The sequence below is a fragment of the Lissotriton helveticus genome, chromosome 7, assembly GCF_964261635.1.
Source record: "Lissotriton helveticus chromosome 7, aLisHel1.1, whole genome shotgun sequence".
NCBI classification, from domain to species: domain Eukaryota; kingdom Metazoa; phylum Chordata; class Amphibia; order Caudata; family Salamandridae; genus Lissotriton; species Lissotriton helveticus.
Window position 1 is genome coordinate 7,489,636 of NC_136068.1, and position 21,645 is coordinate 7,511,280.

The following is a 21,645-nucleotide window of genomic DNA, read 5'->3' on the forward strand; positions in this document are numbered from 1 at the left end:
GTTTTGACTGGAAGGGGGTTGTGTTGGACTTGGTCCTTTTTGCAGGGTCATCCCTGAACTTTTTGCCTTCCTCCTGTAATTTTTCGGACCTGTTTTTGTTGGATTTATGACTCTGAGCACTTTGCCACTGCTGATCAGTGCCACAGTGCAGGTGCCCCTGTTAGATTTGGGGGTCTCTAGTTGGCACAGGTAGGTACTTGTGACAAGTAGGGACCCTCACCTCTAGTCAGGACAAGGGGATTACACACCTAAAATATCACCTGCTCACCCTCTAGGTTGCGTGGCGCTCGCAGTCAAGGCTTATTTCAGAGGCGTTGTAAGTTTAGCAGTTGTGACCACATACAGTAACCCAGTGACAACACTACAAATGGACACCACACAGGTTTTATATCAAAAATAAGTAGACTTTATATAGAGTTACCACAAGACCATAAACGACAAAAATACACACTATGATTACTTTAAGATGGTAGATTTAAGCTTAGTTCAGTTCAATTCTTACATGCGTCACTCTGCGTCAATGTACCTTAAGTTGTGTTGCGCTTCCACGAAAAGCAATGTCCCAGTGATGAGGAAGGCGGCAAAAGTCAGGTGTAAAGAAATAAACACGTGAAGATCTTCCAGATGAGGCGTGCTTCTCAGGGATGCGAGAATTTCTCGATTTGATGCGTAGACTCTAGCGGCGACACCCTTACGATGCGACGACAACAGCTCCAGCAGTGACACTCCTCTCCACGATGCCTGAAGCTTCCGCTCGATGCGACAACTACAGTGGCGACATTCAAGATGCGACGGCAGCAGGTCCGATGGTGGCGCGCTTCTTGGGGATGTGAGGTGCTCTTGGTCAATGCCGTGCAGTGCGACAGTTCCAGGGGCGACACCCTCCTTTCTCCGAAGTTGCGACGGCAGGCACAGTGATGGCGACACGCTCCGACCTCATTGCGAGATTCTTCTCCTGGTGCAGTGCAACAACCACAGCGGTGACACCCTCCTTCTTCCGAGTTGCGACGGCAGCAGCAGCGACGACGACACGCTTCTTCTTCGTTGCGGCACGCTTCTCTCCGATGCGGTTCAATGCGACAGTTCCAGCGGCGACACCCTCCTTTCTCCGAAGTTGCGATGGCAGGCACAGCGACTGTGACACGCTTCTTCTCATTGAGTCGGACTTCCAGCTCCTTGCGACACGCAGTTCCTCAGAAGGCCTAAAACAGCAGCAGGCACTTCCAAAATAACTCTGGGGAGCTGGGGGGTGAAGTCTGTTGTCCCTGAGACTTCAGCAGGAGGCAAGCTCTTTTCCAAGCCCTTGGAGATCCTTCACAAGTTGAAAGCAAAGTACACAAAGCTCATTTCTCCTTCCTTTGGCAGTAAGGCAAACACTGCAGGCCAATCCCCCAAGCACCACTTCAGCTTGGGAATAGTCTCTCCTCAGTTTCTTCAGGTTCCTCTCCTCAGTGAAGGTTTCTTCTTGCAGTCCAAAGTGATCTAATTTCATGGGATCAGGGTCCCAATATTTATACCCAGAAATCCTTTGTTCTCTGAGGGGAGAGGGGCCTTTGCCCAGTCCAAGCCAGTTCTTAAGCACTCTGTTTACCAGACTTCTACTTTCCTTTCACAGTGCAGGGCATGCACATCAGACGCCCCACAGGAGGTGGAGCCAGCATTGTGGAAGTCAAATACAGTCCTGGAGCACCTTGTTTACAGGACTCCTTCTCTTCTTTCAGTGTGCAGGGCAGAGACATCAGCCGCTCCCCAGGGGGTGGAGCCAGCATTGTGGAAGGCAGGCACAGACCTATTCAAGGTTCAGGTGAACTCCTTCCTCTCATCTAGATGCAGTTCTCTCTATTCACCACTGGGTGACTCAGCCTGTCTCCTGGAATTCCCCAGCCCTATCACTCACAAAACCAGACAAAGGAATACACAACCTAGCAGAGGCAGGTTTGAATGGTTAGACAAGCAAATACCTACTTCCTAAAAGTGGTATTTGCAAACACAGAATATTAAAATTAACTTCACTAAAAGATGTATTTTATTATTTTGAGTTCAGGCATGCTAAACTCGAATTTCTACATGTTCTCTGAGCCTGTGGTGAACAGGAGGACCAGGGTCAGCGGACTCAATAATTCTCGCCTCGGTGCCTACTCTAACCAGGGATCACACTCGGCAACTCTGGGCATTAGCTTGCCTCATCTCCACAACGGCCCCCCACATACGCCGGGGATGCCTGGTTTCACCTTGGAGATACCCAGTAGGGACCATCTCACAGGGAAAGTCAGGACGGGTTCCCCAGCGTTCTACAGCGCGGAGATACCCCATGTGGGGTGATTCAGGCGCTTTACAAGACATCATTACATTACATTACAGGTAGCCTTGCAATAGTGACAAACGAAAATGGCTGTAATTCACTATTAGGACATGCCACACACACCAGGGCTTGTCCTACCTTATACTTACAATGCACCCTGTCCTTGGGCCTACCATAGGGGTGACTGAGATGAAGAAAAGGGAAGGTTTAGGGACTTGGAAGTGGGTGCACTTGCCCAGTCAGCATGACAGTACCAGACTGCACGCAGGCTCTGCAATGGCAGACCTTAGACACATTTTACAAGGCTGCTTCTGTGGGTGGCACAACCAGTGCTGCAGGCCTACCAGCAGAATTTGGATTACTCGCCCTGGCACACTCAGTGCACTAGACTAGAGTCTGACAAGGAAACCAAATAGCCAAACATGGAACCACTGATTCATACATCAATTTACAGTAGGGAGCACTTGCACTATGGCACTGAATAGTAGTGGCACAGTGCCCAAAGCATCTAACACCAGAAAAACACATGAGGCAGCAGCAAAAAATGGAAGGGAGACCCACGCCAATGGTGCCAGGTCTAACAGCCCCCTATTGTAAATTGTTGTAATAGATTAGTGACTCCATTATTGGCTTATCTAGTGTACTCGTCAGACCCTAGTACAGTGCACCATGTGTGCCCAGGGCTGGTAGATCAAATGCTGCTAGTGGGCTTGCAGCACTGGTTGTGCTACCCACAAAAGCAGCTTGTAAAGTGTGTCTCAGGCCTGCCATTGCAGAGCCTGTGTGCAGTCTAGTATTGCCATGTCCACTTGGTAAGTGCACCCACATACCAGTCCCTAAACCTTCCCTTTTTGACATGTTAGCCACCCCTAAAGTAGGCCCAATGGCAGGGTGCATTATAAGTAAAGGGTAGGACATACCCTGGTGTGTGTGGCATGTTCTGATAGTGAATTACAGCCAACTTTGTTTTTCACCATTGCAAGGCTACCTGTCCCCATAGGCCAGAATCGTCAGTTTGATTATAACGTCTTATAATCCTAACTGACCCAGGGAACATGGTAGAAAAACAAATTAAGTATGCCTGAACTCAGAATGATAAAATACATATTTTAGTGAAGTTGGTTTCCTCATTCTGTGTTTGAAAATGCCACTTTTAGAAAGTAGGTATTTTCTTACCTAACCATCCAGCCTGCCTCTGCTAGGTTGTGTATTGCATGTCTGAGTTGTGAGTGACAGGAAGGCTTAGGCTCCAGCAGTCTGATGAGTCAGGGTTGGGCTGAATAGGACCTTAGCTGCACAGAGAGTGGGGGGGGGGTGAAGATTTCCTTTCACTCCCCTGAGCCTTCATAGAATAGAGAGTAGGGGAGGAGATTTCCTTTCAACTACCTGGGCTAGGTCGGCTTTCAACAATGCTGTCTCCACCTCCTGTCAGGAAGCTGCACAGAACAGGTTCTGGCTGGGCACAGGAACCCTCTGCCTTCAGAGGACAAAGGATTTACTACTATAAATATTGGGGCCAGACCCCAAGACATTAGATCACATCTGGACATCAGGACATACCTTTTGCCAAGGAGAAGTACCAGAGAATCTGCAGGAGTTGGGCTGCCCCTGTGCCAGTGTGTTGCTTTCTGGGGTTGACCTGCAGTGGTTTCTTTATTGCCAAGGATAGGAGAAAGACTTTTATTTCAACTTTCATCATCTTGAAGAAGAATCTCCAAGGGCTTGAACTGTGTTTGCCTCCTGCTGAATTCGTAGGGATACAAGACTTCACCACCAGCTCCCCCTGAATTTCCTTGCTGGGAATTCTGCCTGCAGAAGCCTGCGTATTGTTGGAAGCTGGAAGCGAGACTCAACGAGAAGAAGCGTGATGCCGTCTCAGCTGTTGCCATCACATCATCGGAGAAGCGTTTCGCCACTGCAAGGGTCACCGTCGCATCACCGTAGAAGCGTGTCTCTGTCACAGCTGTTTGTCATCGCATCCACCGGAGAAGCGTGTCGCCAACGCAAGGGTTGCCATCACATCACCGGAGAAGCGTGTCGCAGAGCCTGTCGTGGCTACAAAGGTACAAAGTCGCCGCAGCCGAGCTACCACAGGGTTGAGCCTGGGTTATTTTAGGAGTGTACCCCCTTACTCTGACTAGAAGCAAGGGTCCCTATTTGGACAAAGGTGCAAACCATTGCCAATTAGAGACCCCCTCTTCTAACAGCTTTGTTGTGAAAGATGCCGCTCACTTTTATCAGGAAAAGACAACAAATCTTAAATGTGTGCTCGAGTGCATTCTCTGTCATCCACACCTCTAGAACTGACTGAGGTCCCAGCGCCTCTAATCACAGGCGTACTGAGGGCTCATTCAGACTGACTGCACTGTGGAGAGATGGCACAGTATGGTTTCAACCAACGCTAGATGTTACTTACAGGCGCGGCCCGGGATCCTCTGTGGACGTCTTCATAGTAGGTGTCTGGTCCCTTCGTCCACTTGCTGTTCACATACATGTTCACGCCTGGAAGAGAGCATGCACAGATGTCAGGTGACGTCAGCCTCCTCCTGGGTCTCATAAAACATGTTCTCAGACTCACCCGTCGTTGCTTCTCTGTGGAGTCGGAGTCCAGACCCCCATCTCTTGTAGAGAAGAACCGCGCCAGAGATGAGGAGGGCGGCGCCAAAGAGCGCCCCGATGGACACGCCCACTACGAAGGACCAGTCCAAAGGGAGCTCAGAGGGTGGGGGAGACTCTGGGGGAACAAGGCACAGGTGGGTGAGTTCCTCAGAACACAGCACAGCAGCCATCCATCCTGTGGAGAGACTGTGGGGCCACAAGGGGTGCTCCTGCCCAGTGGGTGCATTATAAAACAAATGGTATATACATTGTAAAGGAATTCTGCTGATAAACTTATCAACTATTCTATTTTGTCAGGATAGCAAAGGCATTATTTGGAAACAGCATCAATTCAACTTTGCCCCCAGAAGACACTCAGTGCACTCTGCAAAACATGGATGTGATAAGAGCAGCAAAGTCTGTGCCTCAGGGCGGTGCCCGTGTGTGTGGTGAGCCCAGCGGGCTATCAGCACAGGCTGTAAAAGGGACAAGCCCCCAGGGGGTACATGAGAAAGGAGGGGGAGGAGCTAGCGAGAGGAGAGAGAGGCCAATCTGTCGGGGGTAGTGGAGAGTAGACACGGGAAGGTAAAGCTGGTGATGGGGTGAGAGGTCAGTCTGTCTGGGGTAGTGGGGGAGGAGAGACAGGGAGGTGGAGCTGGTGAAAGGGTGAAAGGTCAGTCTGTCTGGGGTAGTGGGGGAGGAGAGACAGGGAGGTGGAGCTTGTGAAAGGGTGAGAGGTCAGTCTGTCTGGGGTAGTGGGGGAGGAGAGACAGGGAGGTGGGGCTGGTGAAAGGGTGAGAGGTCAGTCTGTCTGGGGTAGTGGGGGAGGAGAGACAGGGAGGTGGGGCTGGTGAAAGGGTGAGAGGTCAGTCTGTCTGGGGTAGTGGGGGAGGAGACACGAGGAGGTGGAGCTGGTGAAGAGGTGAGAGGTCAGTCTGTCTGGGGTAGTGGGGGAGGAGTCACAGGAGGAGGTAGAGCTGGTGAAGGGGTGAGAGGTCAGTCTGTCTGGGGTAGTGGGGGGGGGAGTCACAGGGGGAGGTGGAGCTGGTGAAGGGGTGAGGGGTCAGTCTGTCTGGGGTAGTGGGGGAGGAGACACAGAGGAGGTGGAGCTGGTGAAGGGGTGAGAGGTCAGTCTGTCTGGGGTAGTGGGGAGGAGTCACAGGGAGAGGTGGAGCTGGTAATGGGGTGAGAGGTCAGTCTGTCTGGGGTAGTGGGGGGGGGAGTCACAGGAGGAGGTAGAGCTGGTGAAGGGGTGAGAGATCAGTCTGTCTGGGGTAGTGGGGGGGGGAGTCACAGGGGGAGGTGGAGCTGGTGAAGGGGTGAGAGGTCAGTCTGTCTGGGGTAGTGGGGGAGACACAGGTGAGGTGGAGCTGGTGAAGAGGTGAGAGGTCAGTCTGTCTGGGGTAGTGGGGGGGGAGTCACAGGGGGAGGTGGAGCTGGTGAAGGGGTGAGAGGTCAGTCTGTCTGGGGTAGTGGGGGAGACACAGGTGAGGTGGAGCTGGTGAAGGGGGAGAGGTCAGTCTGTCTGGGGTAGTGGGGGGGGAGTCACAGGGGGAGGTGGAGCTGGTGAAGGGGTGAGGGGTCAGTCTGTCTCGGGTAGTGGGGGAGACACAGGTGAGGTGGAGCTGGTGAAGGGGGAGAGGTCAGGCTGTCTGGGGTAGTGGGGGGGGAGTCACAGGGGGAGGTGGAGCTGGTGAAGGGATGAGAGGTCAGTCTGTCTGGGGTAGTGGGGGGGGAGTCACAGGGGGAGGTGGAGCTGGTGAAGGGGTGAGAGGTCAGTCTGTCTGGGGTAGTGGGGGGGGAGACACAGGGGGAGGTGGAGCTGGTGGAGGGGGAGAGGTCAGTCTGTCTGCGGCAGTGGGGAGGAGACACGAGGAGGTGGAGCTGGTGAAGAGGTGAGAGGTCAGTCTGTCTGGGGTAGTGGGGGAGGAGACCCAGGGGGAGGTGGAGCTGGTGAAGGGGTGAGAGGTCAGTCTGTCTGGGGTAGTGGGGGAGGAGAGACAGGGAGGTGGAGCTGGTGAAGGGTAGGAAGGTCAGTCTGTCTGGGGTAGTGGGGTAAGAGACACAGGGAGGGTGGGGCTGGTGAAGGGGTGAGAGGTCAGTCTGTCTGGGGTAGTGTTACTTGAGGAGGTGAGTTTTCAGCTTCTTCCTGAGTTGTAGGAGGGTTGGTGCTGGTGGATGACAGAGTGGACGGGTCCTCAGAGCCCAGGGTTTAGCCTGAGGTAGGTTTGTCATCTTGTTTTCTTCTTCCCCCATGAGAAGCCTATTCTAATGAATGCTCCAGTTTCATTGCATGCCAGCACCCGATGCCAGTTACTAGTCCTGTGCCACCATCTGCCAGGTGTGTCCACCACGCACTGGAGTGCACTGGCGCGTTACTCCAGTATGCAATGGTGGCCCAGTGACACCAACCTGTGGATCAACGGTTAGCGACTGCTGCTATGGTTGTGTCGTGTATTTCTATAGGTTCTGATTCGATCCCCCTATTCCTGACCCTATTCTGGTTAAACTTACTAGCTAGTTAACTAACAGTCAGCCCATGAGGCAAGAAATCCCCCATGATGCAGATACCGTTATCTGACGCAGTCACACTACGGCACAGGAACGTGTTATCTGATTAGGTCATAACGCTTGAGATCTAATTAGACAAGCGACATTCCTCCAGCCCCTGATAAGGCATACGACGTTCTCATAACAAATCAAACCTATGACAACCTGGATAATCCGTGCGGCCATTGTTTTGATTTCACAGAGAACTTTAGTAAAGAATGTGCTAACGAGCAAGTCGTATGACATCTTTATTGACGTACCTATGTCCATCCTTACGTCAATCTCGGCACCTTTAAGGTATAAATATTGCCGACCTTGCCCTATGCAAACACACGCGTGGTGACAAGACGGAGCAGCCATACTTGCCGAAGCCGAGAGCAGAAGCAGACCCCGCAGGCAGCAGCCCCGCCTTCCTGACGCGCTGAGAGACGCGCTGCTATCTCAAGCCGAGAGACCCAGCACCGGCGCTTCTGGGCAGCCCTCGCAGGCAGCCTGGAATATCGAGAGCAGAGAAAGAGATACCATTCCTCATTCATCCTAAATTCCAGGTACAGAACTGAATAACCCCTCCTAGAGAATTCTTTAGTTATTCACTTGGCAAAAACAAACTTAAACTAAACTGTAACTTTCTATTCCCGCCCACGCATTAGACTTAGGTCAGGTACACGGGGTAGGCGTATTTAGAAACACCAGTTGAGTACGTTTAGTCAAATGTATATGTGTATGTAAATATATTTTAATCATTTTAAACATCATATGGCTCAGAAACCATATCAATGTTTTTACAGTATTATTTTATACTATTGCTTCTAATGTATGCACTTTACTTAACTATAAGTATTGCAATAATATCGATCCATTTCTCTTGTACGAGAAAAGAGACTGATCAATAAATAACATCTTTTATTGAACACGCCCGTCTCTTCCTTTTCTCTACATTCTGATGAGACTAAGAATGCACGTACTGACTGAGTAAAATAATTGCCTTGTGCTCACACGACTCTCGAGATTGACTCTTGATTAGGGGAGAGCAAAGTTGTCATGTTCTATGGTTGTCAGAAACTAAATCCCTTCTTGTCTAATCAGGGGAGTTAATCCTTCCTTGAACATTCGAGAAAGTTTCTAGCGAACTCTGAGCTTAGCTGGCAAACCCAAAAATTAAGTCTAGTATCGACAGTAGTAGACCTAGTTAACGTCTGGCCTAGGCCTTTACTGCTGTAGGCACTATTCCAATGCGCAGAGCCTATTGGGAAAATAGGAGCTACACTACATGGCGCCCAACGCGTTTGGAAAGGGCGATAAAACTAACGTAAGACATTTAGAGTAACTCAGTCGTGCTTTCTCACTCAGACCCCTTTTCCCAAATACTCCAAAGACGTCTGGAGTGGGTGAAAGGTTATTATATCCTCCAAAACCTCGCAGGAGGGAACTCCTATGTACGGTTCTTGGTCTAGTCAACGTTGAAGGATAAAACAGTTCCAAAATATTGTGCATCTAATCTCTGTTTCCATAAAGAAACCTGATCTGCAAATAAAAATAATACCATCCTGTCAGTAAAATGGGAGACAGCGATGGAGAAAGAGAGGCAATTAGATTAGCTACTGAAATAGCAGATGCTGATGCTACCATGCAAGCAGCAGACGCGGATATAATACTTATTCCGGTCATTAAAAGGAGATCTATAACCTTAAAACTTATAGAAAATGGACTGACACCTAGAGGTGGCACAGTCATATTCGTAATTGAGGCACACGAATATCGGCAGACAGAGGTATACTATACATGGATACATTTTCCAGCAGCAAATGCTGTAACAAAGTACTTCCACTATTACAAAGTAGAGGAACCTCCTGAAACGTACACTCCTTTCGAGGAGGTGGAAGTACCACTCAAATTCCAAGAGCATTTGCTCTTATTTGATGGCGCCCTAATACATAACAATCACATTACAAGGCTCGGTCCTTTAGGAAGACCAGGAGCAACGTGGCCGGTCCTAGCCGGATACACACCACATCCAGACATCGAAAGAATGCCTGCAGCAGAGCTATTAATACAGCTAAAACAACTACTAAAAATTCATAGACAATTAGTTCAGTATGTAATGCGGACTTCAACAATTCAGCCAGCGATTAAAATTCCACAGCTGACCCCTCACCAGGGGAACACAAATAAAATCACACCACAGAACATCCAATCCTGCCTAGGTAAAGTTCCAGCTAAACGGGAACAAATACCATTCTGGTTGGCACAGAAAATTACCCAAATAGAGGCGGTGTTTCCTGACACCACCCCATTAGAAAAACACAGGATTCTGACTATATGTCTCCCAATGGGAATCGCACCACACATTGAGGACTGTGACACTTGGGGTACAGTCTTTGCTTCCATCTATACAAAAACGCACGGTGTTCCATCCATTTCGGTGATACCAGATGTGCTAAAACAAATTCAAGATGAATACGGTCCAGAACCTGCTTTAACTCTTGGTATGAAATTACTGAAAGACTTCAAGCAGGTCTCGGCTATATTACTAGCCAACATAAAGGGTGAAGCAGCAAACGTGGCGATCCGCCAGAGGTTAAAAGAGACAGATATAGCAGACCAACCAGCTGAAATTGCCAGAATCATAGAAAAATCCTATGAAGAACTAGGCAGAGATAGTCTAGGTGGAATACCAGTAAAACCGCAACTGACTACAAGTCCAGAAAAAATATTTTTTAATAATAATTCACCAAAAAAGAACTGGGATGGAAATAAACAATCCAATCCTAAAGAAAAGAAATTCCAGTCCAGAGGAAGGTCTCCTAGGCGAAGAGAGAAATCTCCGAACCCGAGACAAAGGTCACCTCAGAGTGAACCCTCTGGGAATAGATATAACCTTAGAAATAGGGATAATATTAAAAAACCTGATAGATATCAAGACATTGATACACGTCCCTCTCAATCTTTTCAGAATTCCTCGCAGAAATCGGAAAGAAGAGGACGATCAGAAGAGCACGCCAAGTCCAAAGACAAGGAACCTGCTCAACTGAAAAAGAAATCACAATTTCCAAAAAAGAAGGTAGCCAGTATCAAGGTAGTTAACAATGCCGAGAATACTGAGGACACAACTGAAAAACGGAGAATGGGCTCAGACAATGCTAGACAGCGCAGCAGAGGTGAGCATAGCTCGCAAAGTCCTTATGAATCATCTGGAGACAGTGGACACGAATGAATACCTTCAAGTGGAAACTGCAGATACCAGAGTTAGCAAGCCCCACAAAATATACGAGATAACATTACGTATAGAGGGAGATAAGACTAGGAAAATAAGGGGACTATTTTGGGATAACCTATCCAAGGGCTATGACATCCTTCTAGCTGAAAAAGACTGGCCACCAGAGTTTGTCAGGGAGTGCCCTCATGGCGAAGAAGTAATTATGCCTGCCTTCTCGAATCAAATACCGATTCATAAAAAATATACACTTGCTAGAAAGTGGGCAGTGGCCTTAGCACCTGCTTTATATAAAAATCATGTAGGATGGGATGAGGATTCTCCTCCTCACAAAGTCCAGTTAAAATCACAACCTACTGCACAAAGGCAGTACCCAATTAAGCAAGAAGCTAAAAAACAAGTAAATGAAATACTAGATCAGCTAGAATACCAAGGGGTGATTGAAACTTGCACCTCACAAATGAACAATCCTTTATTTCCGGTCTCCAAACCAGACAATTCGTACCGTCTAGTTTTGGATTACCGACACCTTAACACATGTTGCAAAACTTTTGCAGTGCAAAACTCACACAGTGCTGCACTAATGAATAACATAGTGCGCAAAAAATACAAAACAACCTTGGACATCTCCAACGGATTCTTTTGTCAAAACATAGCACCAGAGAGCAGATATTTAACTGCATTCTCAGTAAATGGCACTCAAAAACAATTCTGTCGGTTAGCCCAGGGGTACAAGAACAGCCCGGGGGTATTCTCAGCGAGAGTAACAGAATTACTACAACTATATGATGATGAAGCATTATCTTATGTCGATGACATTTACTTAACAGATGATGACTTGGAGACTCACTTGAAAAGAGTGAACACCATAATACTTGGTTTCGCTGCAGAGGGTTACAAATTCAACTTCAAAAAGTCCAGAATTGCCCATCTGACGGTCCTATTCTTAGGATATGAGTTATCAAGTGAAGGCAAAAGCCTGGCAGACAATTTCCTAGAGAAATGTGCCGTAATCCAAGCTCCTAAAACACTAAAAAACCTACAGTCAATTCTAGGCTTCCTAAATTTCGGAAGAACTTACATTGCAAATTACGCAGAAAGGGTCAAACCCCTTTACGATCTAATTAAACCAGACTTTAAAAGATCCAGTTGGACTCAAGCACACACAGAAATTTTGAGATCCTTACAAACAGACATGCTAATTAAAACAAAATTAGAAACCCGTGATAATACACGCAACCTTGTGATCCGAGTCATCCCAGGGAGATACGGATTCACATACCTAACCTCTAATGAGGGAGATAAGGTACCAATTGCATTCAAATCACATTTGTACACAAAAGCTGAACAGAGATTCAACAACAAAGGAAAAATTGTTCAAGCAGTTCAAACCGCAATAGCTAGAGAAAAAGACATAGCTGACGGTAGACATATCACAGTCAGAACAGCAGAATCAGCTTTTGAGGCATTAACAACACCGTGTAATTTACCAACAACAACATTGGATCCAGAATGGTTACAATGGGTAAATTCAATCACAACGGACAAAGTATATTACTTCTTTGATCCAGAACTAGAAGAATTAAAAAATCTAAAATATGAAAAAACGTATCCTCTGCCAATCGACATTCTGCCTCTACGACATTACGCCTGTGTAATCTATACAGACGGACATGCTCAACCCTCCGTTTGGGGAGAACATGCATACAATCCCACATGTGAGATTACAAAAGAAGTGTGGCACGGAGGTAAACTAAGACCTCTATTAACAAAATCACACTCAGTAGAAACTAATTCAGAACTACAAACTGAAATATTAGCTTTGAAAATGGCGCTAGATAATGCGGATCGCGAATTCCCGACACTTATAGTGTCAGATTCATATTTCTGCGTCAAAGCATATAACAAGGATTTGCAGACCTGGATTCAGAACGATTACAAAGATGACACGGATGCACCAATAAAGCAGAGACTGCTCTGGGAACAGGTAGCTCTTTTGAAAAAAGAACTACCAAAGACTCACGTGACACACTCACTGAGTCACCAGCGTGATGGCGTTCACGTTGTAGGGAATTCATTGGCTGAAACAGCCGCAGCGGCAGCCAGTAAACCGGCTCCCGTAGATCGAAAAAAGCGTACATTAAAATACATTGACGGCGAAACATTGCTGGCAGTAAAAACGTCATCAAAAGGCGACTGCTCGGCGTTACCGATCAACTATCCACTCAATTACACATACATCATAGATGCAAACTCCATTCCTTTTGCTCGAATCCCTGGAGTGGGGGATAGAGTGATTCCAAACATGGACAGGAGAAACTTGTTAATCGCAGACGCACACATGGGCGAGGGTCTCAGACACCTTAAATTAAAGGATTCTCTGGAAGAATTACAATCACGGTACTGGTGGCCAGGCATGAGCCTGCACTACACCATGTTTGTAAAAAACTGCCCAAACTGCAACAGAGATCGCAGTGGGGAGAGAAGCAGTTTAATACCTCGTCGTATCAAGGCAGATAACATCACCACTAAAAAGAATGGCTTGCGATTAACATATACAGGCTAGTTCCCACTTATAATGTAGATCCACAACACTCGGCTGACGTCCGGACTGTTATACAAGATTTGCGAGTCTAAATGGCATATACGCTAAGAGCATGCTACGTTCGACCAATTTTTTTTCCTTTTCTCAGGCAATCCAGCCTGGGGGGGGAAAGAATGGCCAAATGAGCACAGCCCAGCGGGAATCTTCTCACTTCCTTCCTGAGGGTATGGGATGGTGTAAAGAAAAAACCAAGACAGAAAGCAATCTATAATAGAAAGGATATTAGGTTCGGGAGCTGGGTGGGTCAAACATCTAATAAGTGTCCAACGTAGTCTTAATAACTTGCCAAGAAATTCTCTGAAGGGATTCAGTCCGTACGAATTATTATTCGGAACTAGGATGTTGATCTCTGACCTTGATAGTCAGACTTCAGTGGTAACAGAAAAAAGCTTTGATGTCAAAGACCGTTTGGCTATTTTGCAGGACTTAAACAAAACAAGAAAAGACCTGAGCAACATACAGTTGAAAGAACAGCCAACGACCACTGAAGAATCACCACCTGTCCCAGCAAGACCTGTCTGGATTCCAAAAGTCGGGGATCTAGTCAGGGAGAAGATCGCGGTAAAGAAGGAATTTGGGCCTTCTTACAGAAAAGCAGTTCCTGTATTGTCTGTCAACGGGACAAGATCAGTTGTACTACCGCCACTTGCTGGAAAAAAGGAGAACCGAGTTGTATCCATCGACCTGGTAAAACCACAACATGTGGCCGATAACAAACAGTAGGCCAAGTGGACTCCCAATAAGTAGCAGAACACCAAGGTTTGCTACCAGTACAGAGGTCCTATCAAAGAGGCTCATCACATTCGAAACGCCTACGGAAGAACAACAAGGACTATGCAACAATGCAATAGAACTTAGACCTCTGAAAACCCAAATAAAGACATTTAGCAGAGACACACCAATCTATACAGAAGTACCAAGTGAAAATGCGAGAAACAAAAATCCTGAACCAATTGGAACAATTGACAGAACTGCATCCGATTACTTCATCAACTTCGATGATTCCTCTGACGGCTTCAGCGAACAAAAGACACAGCCATCATCAAAATCCTTTAAAGACAAAGCTAAGGAACTTTTGAAACAACTGAAAGAAACATATCTAGTTTCTCCATGGATTGAATTTTGGGTGGGTTTTGGTGCATTTATCCTCATACTTTGGCTCATCATGGTATTTACCTTGGGACGCTTCATTGAGGGAAAATATGCTAAAATGGACACAGCAAGTCAGAACATCAACTTGGTCCTCAAACCACACACATCTTCACACGTCGAGAAAAGAGAACTTTCTTCAGAACTTTCTTCAGCCAACTTCACAGCAATTCCAATATCTGGTGGGGTAGCCTGGGACAACACTGACTATGAAATTTATGGTCCGGTCGAGATCCTGAAATATCCACACCAAATCAAGATCTCCTTGAGTGACTTTGCAAAACCAAACTCATTTGCTGATGATTGGGACTTTGAAAGTATAAACAATATGATGTCTGACTTAGTAATGTCTGCTAAATTTACAAAACATGATTATTTGCAGGGTTCTACAAATTATGACAGCATGTACTGCTATAACCATTATGGTAACCATTTCTTGCATAAATCTGCACAACCTAGAAATGTTTTAAATTTTAATCAATGGGAACATTGTGCTACACCTCCAAAAGGGAGCTCTAGAACCATGTATGGCAAATATTCATATTTTTCAGGTTTTAACATAACTAATGCTGAAACATTTTATTACAAATTGTCAAACAAGACAGGGATGAAAACCATGATAACCAACACAAAATTGATATATTCAGATTCTTTCTTTGAAAAAATGAATACTTTTGGATTTGATTATTGGGACAAACATGTTGATTTGAAAAGTGTTTGGGGCACAAAAGAATGGCAAGTACAGGGTATAGAAGCTTTGTTTAGAGCCTGCATGATCCCAGAACAAATGATATTTTTAAATGACACCGTTCAACAAACCACCTGTCTTGGCTTAGCCAAAATCAAAGATTTAAATAACCTGTCTATTCCAAAGCCAACAATGTTTAGCAATAACTCTGAAACAGATGAAGAAATAGACATAAACCATATACTTAACCAAAACAGAACACATCCTGATTGGAAACAATGGTTGATCTGGCCCACAGATACAAATAACTGTCAAGATAGATTCCTGAATAAAACACAGGGTTTCAAAATGACCAGGCCAGACCCTAGATATCCCCAAAGACATCACCCAGGGATAATAACAACCTACAGTGTGGGCAAATTATGCCTTCAATGGCTACAAACTTCCACACTGCCTGAAATTAAGCAACACCTAACTTTACTTACTGATGGTGCTGACTTGCGTGATTTCATAATGGGACCACGCAAACAGCGTCAAAAGCGTTTCATAGCAGCCTCTGTATATGCAGCATACAATGAGGCCTGGAAGGTTACTCAAATTGAAACAGCAGAAAGAATACGGGAAATTGACCGTATTAATTTGGAAAAATCACTTTCTGTAGTGGACAATGGGTTAATGACTCTGTCCTCCAGAATTTTTTCATTGGACAGCATTGTGTCTTCAGCAATCGATATATTATCGCAAGACTTACTGTTATTACAACATGGTCAGTCACAATTGCGTTCTATTGTACAGCTTGGCTGGACGTTACAAAATCTGCGTTCAGGCTATGTGCCTTGGCGTTTAATCAACACAACGTCACTATTCCAAATCTTTAACCTTACTGATAGACAAATCGGTATGGCTCAGAAGGGTGCTGATTATACAATCTTGAGCATTGAAAAACTAGAAAGATTACCGTTGACAATGTCAGAACGACCTGTCAGTGAATGGATAATCCACGGAATCATAAATATTCCAATCTCAACCTTCAGGTTTCAATACTGCCAAAAATATATACAGGCTGGCATGTACGAGAAATTGGGAAAGGGGTACCTTAAAACAACATGGAACCTGCCCTATTCACATGCATGTGTCAGTAACAAAGGACAGAAAGTGTTTCTTAGTGGCAACAATTGTGCTATGTCACTAAGCGGCACGCTTCTGTGTAACGGTATTAGTTTGCACGGAGCCTGTGAAGGGAATTCATACAACCTTTCATGTCACCAGCAAGGCGCACCTGCAACTGAAATAGAACCATTCTTTCAAAGACTCTATAATGGGAGTTACATTCTTATTGTAGACCGCAGATGCTGTAGTCTTATGCCCGGGACTCCTTATCTCGTCACTACGACGGCGAAGGTCAAGTGCTGTGGACGTTCTTTGTTTCCCAGCTCCTTTCCAGACAGGGAGGCAAGGGCATGGCCCAGTTTGAAAATTACTTCTATTCGAATAGACACTTTAAGCAGAATGAAAACAGTGCTTCTTCAGACGCCTACAAGGCTCACGTCATCTAAAGAAACGTATGATCTACAAGTCGCAAGGACGACTGCAGAGATACATACATTATTATCAACTAATTCCCCCGTACATTTCGCGGAAATCCTGAGCGAAATCTTAAATATTTCTGATACCACAGGGGTCTCAAAGGTATTTAAGACAGTATTTTCGATGGCATTAACACCATTCAAAGCCATACTGGGTATTTTTCCAGACTTCGTCCATTCGATTTTTGGCGGACTTCCCCTGATCCTAGGACTAATTGCAGGAATCCTATTCCTAGTCCTTATTTTTCGTTATGGCAACCCATGTCACAGATCAAACTCTCGCGACAATGGAAGATACGATCCTAGCCATTGGATACCGGGACCGGATATCAAAAATCCTGGGACTATCCCGGCTTAGAGACCTAAACATGACTTGGTTTCTATCATTTCGACCAATGTGGCAAAGGTGTGTTTTACCTGTACTAAGGTGTCTGCTATGCGGAGAAGAATGCGTGTTAGACACCTGTCTGACGCTACAATCGGATGCGCCGGTGGATGCAGATACACTGTTGGTTCCTACCAAGGTTCACGCACTGTGCTGCCCTCAAAGGCTGCCAATTCTGATGACGGCATTCCTGGAATCTTCACCACTGCGATTGAAGAGTAGTGAAGTTCAAGATGAAAGCAGCATCGAACAGGTACGACCTTCTGTCAGCAATGCAAATCAGAATGTCAATGGAGACAATCATGCGCATGAATGCATGGTTACCCCTATTTCCGACTTAGAGGAACTTTCCCATGAAGCTGTTGACAGTTTTTTCGAAAGCCTGAATGATATGATGTTCTCTCCGGAACAGAAATAGAGACTTTTGAGTAAACTCGCACACGGCGTTCCCTGAATTCGGCCTTCAACTTTAAAAATAAAGTCACATGAACAATTACAATCCAGTTCACGGACAGCAACTTTTTTCAGCAAGCCCCTAAAATATTTTTCTATATATTTTTTCCCGGGACACTGATTTTCTGCTTAAAGTAAGAGACTATTCCTAGAGAACTAAGATTTCTATTTTAGATACTTTATAGACTTTATAGACTTTAGCTGCCCGCTGGTATGTTCGCAATAGATTTTATGTGATGAAATGGTTTCGACTTTTTTTCTGTATAGCCATATTAAGAGCCATTTCATGTGTATTTCTCATATACCAACAATCAATAATGCATAACAATGCGTGTTCACTTTTGCATCTAATTCATAGCTTAAGTGCATACAATATATATGACTGCAATTTTTCAGTATATTTGAAAATTTCGAAATGCATTTATGTATTTTGGGGTGGTAAGGTATACACTATACTCTATAGTATGTTGTACTATGTTATACTATGCATAGATTAGTAGATATGACCATAGTTAGCGTGGAGTGGGTGTCGTGTATTTCTATAGGTTCTGATTCGATCCCCCTATTCCTGACCCTATTCTGGTTAAACTTACTAGCTAGTTAACTAACAGTCAGCCCATGAGGCAAGAAATCCCCCATGATGCAGATACCGTTATCTGACGCAGTCACACTACGGCACAGGAACGTGTTATCTGATTAGGTCATAACGCTTGAGATCTAATTAGACAAGCGACATTCCTCCAGCCCCTGATAAGGCATACGACGTTCTCATAACAAATCAAACCTATGACAACCTGGATAATCCGTGCGGCCATTGTTTTGATTTCACAGAGAACTTTAGTAAAGAATGTGCTAACGAGCAAGTCGTATGACATCTTTATTGACGTACCTATGTCCATCCTTACGTCAATCTCGGCACCTTTAAGGTATAAATATTGCCGACCTTGCCCTATGCAAACACACGCGTGGTGACAAGACGGAGCAGCCATACTTGCCGAAGCCGAGAGCAGAAGCAGACCCCGCAGGCAGCAGCCCCGCCTTCCTGACGCGCTGAGAGACGCGCTGCTATCTCAAGCCGAGAGACCCAGCACCGGCGCTTCTGGGCAGCCCTCGCAGGCAGCCTGGAATATCGAGAGCAGAGAAAGAGATACCATTCCTCATTCATCCTAAATTCCAGGTACAGAACTGAATAACCCCTCCTAGAGAATTCTTTAGTTATTCACTTGGCAAAAACAAACTTAAACTAAACTGTAACTTTCTATTCCCGCCCACGCATTAGACTTAGGTCAGGTACACGGGGTAGGCGTATTTAGAAACACCAGTTGAGTACGTTTAGTCAAATGTATATGTGTATGTAAATATATTTTAATCATTTTAAACATCATATGGCTCAGAAACCATATCAATGTTTTTACAGTATTATTTTATACTATTGCTTCTAATGTATGCACTTTACTTAACTATAAGTATTGCAATAATATCGATCCATTTCTCTTGTACGAGAAAAGAGACTGATCAATAAATAACATCTTTTATTGAACACGCCCGTCTCTTCCTTTTCTCTACATTCTGATGAGACTAAGAATGCACGTACTGACTGAGTAAAATAATTGCCTTGTGCTCACACGACTCTCGAGATTGACTCTTGATTAGGGGAGAGCAAAGTTGTCATGTTCTATGGTTGTCAGAAACTAAATCCCTTCTTGTCTAATCAGGGGAGTTAATCCTTCCTTGAACATTCGAGAAAGTTTCTAGCGAACTCTGAGCTTAGCTGGCAAACCCAAAAATTAAGTCTAGTATCGACAGTAGTAGACCTAGTTAACGTCTGGCCTAGGCCTTTACTGCTGTAGGCACTATTCCAATGCGCAGAGCCTATTGGGAAAATAGGAGCTACACTACAGTTGTAGGTTGGTTGCTATACTGCTGCTGCGACTGCTGCTATGAAGAGATGGGCTTGAGGTGCTGCTGAAAGAGGCCAGAGCAGTTCTCAAGATAACATGTGTGAGGAGCCAACCAGGAACACATGTGAGGGAAGGCAGATTCGAAACTCACATGTTCCCTCCTATTACATCAGAGCAGAGAAAAACAAAAGCTGTGTTGTTCAGAGAGGTGAACACAGCATGAGATAGTCTCAGAAGAAAGGGGTGTCTGGGCGGGCATGTCAGAGCAGTCTTGGGGTCAAAGGCACTCAGGGGTTGCTGGGCGTCAGTTGTGGGGTCTGAGTCCACTTGCACTGGTGTCCCGGTCCTGGCCCTTGGGGGACACTGAGATCTGAGCAGCAGGACCCCCCTCTCAGCATTGATTCTCAGGGTGAGTCGAGAAGTCCAGGGTTTACTATAGGATGTCATCGGTCTGCACCAGCCGCCACTCCCATCATGCTCAGGGCAGGGAGGGGTCCGAGACCTCTCAAGGCCTGAGGAGGATAACTAGGGCCACACATAGCAGCAGGGAGCTCACCCCAGCTGTGCCGGGGCCTGCACCTCCATTGGCACCGGTTGGAGTTTTATTTTCGGTGGCTTTGCGTGGCTTCATAAATCTGACTCAGAGCCTTGCGTCACGCTTTGCGCATTTCAAATGCGGGGGGCAGGGTAGAGGTTGGGAGGATGTCACACATCACCCCCCACCTGAGAAACCTGCACTGGCTCCCCGTCAACAAGAGGATATCCTTCAAGCTCCTCACCCACGCACACAAGGCACTCCACAAGACCGGCCCAGCCTACCTCAACAGGCGGCTCTCCTTCTACACCCCCAACCACCAGCTACGCTCTGCCGACCTCTCACTCGCCACCGTCCCGCGCATCCGAAGGACAACCACCGGTGAGAGATCCTTCTCCCACCTCGCCGCCATGACATGGAACGCTCTCCCACTGAGCCTACGACAGACCCAAGACCTGCTGACCTTCAGGAGGATACTCAAGACCTGGCTGTTAGATCAGTAGCGGCCCCCCCAGCGCCTTGAGACCCTCCCGGGCATGTAGTGCGCTTTACAAATGACTGATTGATTGATTGATGAGTAAAGCCTGTTTAAGATTTTAAGGATCCCATCTCCTGACCTACGGTGATCTGTAGATTGTCCTAAATTGTAAAGAAGACAAGCAATCTCTAACACAAACTGAATGCCTGTTCTGAATAGCTTATATTTCTTTAAACCTCCAAAATCTAAGCATTCATTGTGCATCATGCAGAGTAAAATGATTTGCAAGAAGACGGATCCTCTTTCAACTTCAACAAATGATGATTGTAACAGAGGCCCTCTAATATAAGCTGCACGGCAAGGTCTGGGTTTGATACTTCTTCTGGCCGCCTTGGAATAATCTGACCCACCGGTAATCTGGATTTCATACTTCCTATGGCCGCCTTCGAAAGATCCGATCTACCCTTAATCTGGATTTGATCATTCTTCTGGCCACCTTGGAATAATCTGATCTACTGTTAATCTGGATTTGTTCATTCTTCTGGTCACCTTGGAATAATCCAGTCGACCATTAAGCGTGCATCGAAAATTCATTTTGGACTTTTGGAGATATTGAGCTGAAATATATTTTCATTGAAAGACGAAAATACAGGGATTCATGAAGGCTACGGTTCATCTCTACATTGAGGAGTTTGAGAAGTGCCTCAGGTATAATCGGATTCACACAGTTTGAAAATGTTTGACACTGTTCTTACCAAAGAATCTTAGTTGCTCGGTGGTGGTGATGGTGGTTGTGGTTGGTATCCTTGTACTTGTAGCTGTGGTCACATCGCGAGGCTTGGTGCGAGCGTTTGCTGACCTGTTTCCCATTTCCTGGTCAATGCTTTTGGGTTCCAACCCCTACAGATGCAGCTAGAACAGAAGCGAGTCCAGAATCAGCTCAAATGCCCTGGTCTGAATAGAGGAAAGAGAGACAGGTCAACTGCTACCACCACACTCCTCACCACACTCCTCACCGCACCCGTCACCACGCTCCTCACCACACTCCTCACCACACTACTCACCGCACTCCTCACCGCACTCCTCACCACACTCCTCACCGCACTCCTCACCGCACTCCTCACCACACTCCTCACCGCACTCCTCACCGCACTCGTCACCACGCTCCTCACCACACTCCTCACCGCACTCCTCACCGCAC

At 46.2% G+C, this 21,645-nt stretch overlaps 1 protein-coding gene across 1 annotated transcript in view; it reads right to left on the bottom strand.

The window, feature by feature from the left end:
- LOC144766562 (uncharacterized) overlaps nucleotides 1–21,374 on the bottom strand; it is a 43,768-nt gene extending 22,394 nt beyond the window's left edge. Inside the window, exons 1-3 of the mRNA XM_078650365.1 lie at nucleotides 21,200–21,374; nucleotides 4,881–5,036; nucleotides 4,719–4,804 (exon numbers count right to left, since the gene is read on the bottom strand). Of these exons, the coding sequence (XP_078506491.1) occupies nucleotides 4,719–4,804; nucleotides 4,881–5,036; nucleotides 21,200–21,314 (357 nt within the window). The 5' untranslated portion in view covers nucleotides 21,315–21,374. The remainder of the gene's footprint in view (nucleotides 1–4,718; nucleotides 4,805–4,880; nucleotides 5,037–21,199) is intronic.
- Between the last annotated feature and the right edge of the window lie 271 nt (nucleotides 21,375–21,645).